The sequence below is a fragment of the Triticum dicoccoides genome, chromosome 6B (genome assembly GCF_002162155.2).
Source record: "Triticum dicoccoides isolate Atlit2015 ecotype Zavitan chromosome 6B, WEW_v2.0, whole genome shotgun sequence".
Lineage (NCBI taxonomy): Eukaryota > Viridiplantae > Streptophyta > Magnoliopsida > Poales > Poaceae > Triticum > Triticum dicoccoides.
The window spans coordinates 180,513,143-180,519,740 of NC_041391.1; the positions used below are offsets into that span (position 1 = coordinate 180,513,143).

Consider the following 6,598-nt stretch of genomic DNA (forward strand, 5'->3'; position numbering starts at 1 on the left):
TTTTGACAACTGTACTAGTCTACGTAAACGTACGTAACGTACCGTGGATGTAGCATTGCTCTTTTCTACACAATAATACTACATCTACGAAAGCCCTTACAAAGGATTACGTAACCTGCCTATTAATTCTATCAGTCTCCCCCTGATTTTCACCGAGGTGGGCCCCTCCTTTCCCCTTCTCTTCTATCAACTTTTGACAAAAGTACTAGTCTACGTAAACGTACGTAACATTCCGTGGATGTAGCATTGCTCTTTTCTATACAATAATACTACATCTATGAAAGCCCTTACGAAGGGTTACGTAACCTGCCTATTAATTCTATCAGCCTCCCCTGATTTTCACCGAGGTGGGATCCTCCTTTCCCCTTCTTTCCAATCAACTTTTGACAAATGTACTAGTCTACGTAAACATACGTAACATCCCGTGAATGTAGCATTGCTCTTTTCTATAGTAGTCGCTCCCCACAATATAGCCACTCACTTTCTCCACTCAGAGCCGCTCCTCTCACCTCCCCCTCACAGCTACTCCCATCCATGGAACCTCCCCTCCCATCGACGGCGTCGTCCGGGCCCTCCTCTCCCCGCCACGGCCCTACTCTTTGCTCTCTTTGCTTCTGCCCCCTTCCTCCGCCTTGACAAGCACCGCAGCACTCGCGACGCAAGGTACAGAAGCGCAGGCTATCTCGGCCGCCGCCGTCGTCGTCGTCGTCTCGTCGTTGCTCGGAAACGCAGATGCCCATGAAGACAACAAGGATGAAGAGGGCTCCGTCGGCCCTGAGATCTCCTGCCGCCACTCCCAGGAGGCGGTCGCCCGCGAGGTCCGCACGCAGGTCGACGCCATGCACCACAGCTTCTCGTGACGCCACGCCTACCGCGCCTCCAGCATCCTCGCAGAGCTCGCAAAAACGGTAATCCCCAAATCCCACACGAGCCATACTGCTCTGTGCCCTTCCGCACCCGTTCAGGTGTCGTTTGTGTATTTGGTGGAACCTTGGACAATCCTGAGGTTCATTTTCAGTTTAGCAATGGTCATGTGTGGTAATGTTACTTCTCTGAAAGATGTTTGTGAACTGAAAACTGAAATTTCACTATGACTGGGATGTACAGAGGCGTTAGGGACCCCTAGAGTTATGCAACTGTTAGAATCAAAGAGATGAGTCTGGACGAGCATTGCTATTTTCACATCCTATTGGTGCTTGAGACTGCTTTTATCTGTTCCAAATTTCCCCCTTAATCACACTTCTTCAGTTATTGTTCTTGGTCATATATGTTCTTGTTGTTGCAATGAAAGAGTTGGGTAACCATCCCAAAATTAGGTGGGGAAAGCTCAACATGCAGTCACATTGAGTATTAGTTTCATGGCGTGAAAGAGTTTCAGTAATTTCCTGGTACCACATGATCAGGTGTGGATGTGTCTTCTAGTTCAGATTCTACTTTGCAGCTAGGTAATCCAAGCAAATACATGTTAGCTTTTCTCTACTATCTGATAATATCTGATCATGTTGTCACTAAGTTTGGAGATAGTATCGATAGAAAAAGAAAGTAAAATTCTTGAAGAACAAAGGATATTATTCGATTGAATCAGTGATGTAAGATTAAAGATCTATGGTGTCGGGAAAGATAGTTTTTATGTATCTGATATTATTGGACTGTTTGGAGATTTCGCATTGTGTCACCAAAGTGAAATGATTTCTTAAGTCAAACAAAGTTTTCTTCTCCATGTTGTGGTCAAGCTACAACTTGTGCTTCTTATGCTGGTCTGTAAAAAACATTGTTTTTGAAGGATGGGTCTACATGGAGGACGAACAAGTTCACAAACTTCTCACCATTCTCGATGCCGCACCCATGTGATTCACATCTCTAGGAACGTCATCTCTTCCATCGTGTGCCTTGTATGTTACGACTTGCCTGAGCACCTGTTTTTCACTTTCTTATCAATTCTAGATATTCTTTGTGCAAAGGGTTGGTTAGGGGAATTCACGTGGAACTTATGATCGACCTCTTTCAGGTTCCTGGGCAGAGTTCCTGGACAACGGAGTCTCCCCCTGGACCTGACTTTCGCCAAATGGCCAACTGCTTGACACCTAAGCAAAGGGATAAAAGTAAGAGGCATGGGGATGATGATGTCATGGATGTAAGCTCTTTCTATGTTTGTTACAATAATGCTTCTCAACAGTTTTGGTGTCCAATAATTTGAATTGTCATCTAATGCATTGCTTGCTACCAGATTTGGTAAAATGGTAACGACGAGAGTTCATCATGCAGTAAGAAACCAGTAAGAACTAAACTTAGTTTTGTACCATTGCGGTTTGCAAAGCTTTGGAGGCAACTTAATGTTTAAGCTCTCTAATTTGTCATTCTCCCATATGAAATTGTCTCATAATCTAGTTGTATTTTTTCTGGATGCTATTCTTTCATCATAGGCCTTTTGTTCTGAAGGTAAATTAGAGGTTTATTAAATTATGCTTTAAGTAATTTATGGGTTAACTTCTCCTCCTTGAGCTGGCTCCTGTCTCCACATGCCTTTTGCTCCCTTGACCTCCTCCTCCCTATGAAATCTTTGTAAGAAGGTACAATTCAGTACAAAAATAAAAGGGTATATTTTAGTACAAGGAAATTGAGTATTTTCACAAAGTATCAGTAGAAATTAAATATTAGTATGACAAGATATTTTAGTACCTTCTGTGAAGAAATAGTACAAGTGCAATCAGCCAGGGAGTTCTACCTGAACAATATCATCACAACTTCACAAGTATGAAACCGAACCTTTAGTTGCACCAGGTGACTATCCTTGTCATCTCCAGATTGAAGCCTCTCCTCTTAGCCTCTTCTCCAATCATGCACTGAAGACTGTAGACAATGCAGAACAATGTACATGTGAATTGGAATAGTGGAACCCAGATCAACCTTCAGTGAACATATATTTTTTGAACTATTGTCAACTCTGTACATGGTCCAAATTAGCTCATAATGATACCTCTCCAATTCCTGCTTGCCTGATATGTTGGAAATATTAGCGCTTTTCCGACTAATCTAATCCACGAGTAAACAGTAAGCATGGCAAATACGGTATGCATCTCATACCGATACCTAAGCATGTGAGCACGTACAATACATAGAACCGAAACATCTATGAACAACATATATACGGCTAGCACATGAACGAGCAAATAGGGGACGAACGAGTCATACCCTCTGGTTGGCCAGGCCAACGCGGCGGCGGCAGCGGTAGCCTCGGCATCGACCGAGGCCTTCTTCTTGGCGGCGGCGGCGTCAGCTATGGGGTCGATGCAGGGGAAGTAGTGGAAGAAGAGGCGGACGGAGACGGGGACGAATCGGGAGCAGTCACATCGAGACGCTCCCTAAAAACCTTATTGCCGTTCTCCCGGGCAGGATCTCGAACGACAGGGTTCCGGAGGCACCTGCTCTCTCGACCAAACATGCATGCGGTAGTTGGGATGGGATCGCCGGAAGCAGCATAGAGAGAGGAACATTAGATGACGGATAGGGTTGTACGAGAGGGAGTGAGTGAACTGAGTTAGGGTTCACTCCACTGGCCAGCGCCTTCTTATATAGGCCGTCAGGTAGATGGGCCTGGGCCAGCCACATGATCGAGTCCGCGAACAGCCCACGGTCCAGCGTCTCGGACAGTGGCGCTTCCGTAAGCGACTCGTTAATTAATTAACAATTAATTAACCATTCCTGAGCGGCAAAAATAAGCTTCGGCTCGGCTCATTCCGCAACCCGCAGCGTGCGCACGCGCGTCGTGACGAGGCGAGGTGAGGCGTGGCGAGGCGAGGCGGGTGGCGGAGGAGGAGGAGCGCGCGTGTACAACTCCTATTCTGAAGCTCCCAATAGCAAGTGGTAGAGCAGTCCTTATAAAGAGGTCTCACCCTTCTTACTATAGCAGTATGGGACTAAACTTCCCACACTTCCCACCACTTGCCGTACACATGCATGGCCTTAGAGATTAACTAGGGATTATTGTCTTATATGGGCCTAAGCCCATCCATAATCCATCAATCCCCCACCAGATCTCGAGGCACATAAGTTTGTCAACTGTTCCAAACAATGTTTGATATACCGGAAATTTCAGTGGAAACTGTTAAGTTGAACTTCCACCTAGAGCAATAGGATTAGACTTCTTCTCAACTGAATAATGGACTATGCCTTGAATTGTCAGTTTGCGTATAGAAGTTTCGCCTATTGTCAGCTGATACGTGGCTGCCGAAGGCTAAACCCCACGGGTGGAGCTTATGAGTCATACTTCGTACCTTCTCATGAGCTTCCTAGAGATCACCCAATCTCATAGACTGTGACCAGTAGTCGGGCTCACATAGGTGTGTTCCTCCAAAGAATGCTCTGTAGGTTAGCATCTTGCTTACATAAGCTTTGGAACACATTAAGACAAAAGTCAACCTGCCTTACAGAATTGAGAGTATTATTGCATCTCCAACAGAGTGGGATACTTAAGGATACTCTCCTCAGTTGACCGCTGGATTGTTTTCCCAGGTCCTAAATCACGGGATCTTCGATCACATAGGTTGGGTTACCCCCATGGCAACTTACGTGGGTTCATACCCATCTCCCTCGATGCATTTTCTATCACAATCCGTGATAGCCCTTTCGTAAAAGGGTCTGCCAGATTCTTAGCCGTCTGGATATAATCCAATGCTATTACTCCGGAGTTTCTTGATTTTCTGACAGATTTTAATCTTCTTCTTATGTGCTTTGTGGATTTCATGTTGTCCTTTGAACTCTTAGCCTTGGCAATCACTGTTTGATTGTCACAGTTCATAAGGACAGCCGGGACTGGTTTATCAACCACCGACAAATCCATTAAAAGTTGTCGAAGCCATTCTGCTTTGATGCATGATGTGTCTAATGTTGTGAGTTCTGCTTCCATAGTTGATCTGGTTAAGATCGTCTGCTTGCAAGACTTTCAGGAAACAACACCACCACCAAGTGTGAAGACATATCCACTTGTGGCTTTCATCTCATCAGCATCAGATATCCAGTTAGAATCACTATACCCCTCAAGTACCGTCGGGTACCTAGAATAGTGAATCCCGTAGTTCACAGTGCCTTGCAAATAGAGCATCACTCGCTCAATAGCATGCCAATGCACATCTCCCGGATTGGAAACAAATCGGCTTAGTTTGTACACATCAAATGAGATGTCAAGGGGAGTAGCACAAGCTAGGTACATGAGTGAACCAACCACTTGATAATATCTCAATTGATCTACAGTCGTGCCTTCGAACTTTCGAATCCGCACACTAGGATCATATGGTGTTGCAGAAGGTTTGCAGTCCAAATATCCAAAACGGCTCAAAATCTTCTCAACATAGTGGGATTGCAAAAGTGTAATTCCACCCTCAGTATTTCTCAATAGCTTGATGTCCAAGATAACATCAGCCACATCCAGGTCTTTCACCTCAAAGTTATGAGATCGAAAAGCCTTGACCTCCTCAATGACCTTGAGGTGGGTCCCAAATATCACTATGTCATCGACATACAGACACAATATAACTCCTTCGCCCCACCATAGCGATAGTATACACATTTGTCAGCTTCATTAACAACAAAGCCAATAGATGTCAAAGTTTTATTAAACTTCTCATGCCATTGCTTAGGCACTTGTTTTAGGCCATACAAAGATTTCACTAGCTTACACACCTTTCTTTCTTGACCATTTACTACAAAGCCATCCGGCTGTTGCATGTAAATTTCCTCGTCTAGCTCCGTTAAGGAAAGCCGTCTTAACGTCCATCTGATGAACAAGAAGATCATGCGAGGCAGCCAAAGCGAGTAACACTCGAATGGTTGTCAGCCTAGCCACAGGTGAGTAAGTGTCGAAGTAATCCTCTTCTTCCTTTTGGGTATAACCCTTGGCCACAAGCCTAGCCTTGTACTTCTCAACAGTATCATCCAGCCTTAGCTTCCTCTTGAACACCCACTTACATCCCAATGGTTGGCAACCATAAGGACAATCAGTGATCTCCCATGTCCCGTTAGCCATGATGGAATCCATCTCACTGTATCCATCTCACTACAGACAACATCCTTCCAGTAGTCAGCATCCGAAGATGCATAAGCTTCTGAAATGGAACTGGGAGTGTCATCATCCACGAGGTACAGGAGGAAATCATCACCAAAAGACTTTGCAGTCCTTTGTCTCTTGCTCCTAACAGGAGCTCCCTCGTCATCCTCTGATGAACTTTCATCACTTTTGTGTTCATAATATTCCATCAGAATGGCAGGTTTAGGAGTCTCATTAGATTCCAGTCTAGAAGTGCTTTGCATATCTCTCATGGGGAAAATATCCTCCAAGAATGTAGCATCCTTAGACTCTATAATTGTACCGACCTTCTGGTCAGGTACCTCAGATTTCACTAATAGAAATCTATAGCCAACGCTATTCTTAGCGTAGCCCAAATTAACGTAGTCCACGCTCTTTGGTCCAAGCTTACGCTTTTTGGGGATCGACACATTGACTTTCACCAAACAGCCCCGAGTGCGCAAGTAAGAGAGTGTAGTTCTTTTCTTTTCCCATTGCTCATAGGGAGTAGTCTCATTATCCTTCGCGAGAACTTTA

At 44.8% G+C, this 6,598-nt stretch overlaps 1 protein-coding gene across 1 annotated transcript; it reads left to right on the forward strand.

Annotated features, from left to right (window-relative positions):
- The first annotated feature begins 502 nt into the window (after nt 1–502).
- LOC119323417 lies at nt 503–3,748 on the forward strand. The gene is made up of 4 exons (XM_037597073.1): nt 503–908; nt 1,784–1,892; nt 2,009–2,134; nt 2,228–3,748. The coding sequence occupies exons 1-4, from the start codon at nt 733–735 to the stop codon at nt 2,234–2,236; spliced, it is 420 nt and encodes a 139-aa protein (XP_037452970.1). The 5' UTR covers nt 503–732; the 3' UTR covers nt 2,237–3,748.
- The last annotated feature ends 2,850 nt before the right edge of the window (nt 3,749–6,598 follow it).

Coding starts and splice junctions, on each gene's coding strand:
- LOC119323417 (XM_037597073.1), top strand. CDS start 733: ATGCCCATGAAGACAACAAGGATGAAGAGGGCTCCGTCGGCCCTGAGA. Junction 909..1,783: donor TCGCAGAGCTCGCAAAAACG/GTAATCCCCAAA, acceptor TTGTTTTTGAAG/GATGGGTCTACATGGAGGAC. Junction 1,893..2,008: donor TCTCTTCCATCGTGTGCCTT/GTATGTTACGAC, acceptor GACCTCTTTCAG/GTTCCTGGGCAGAGTTCCTG.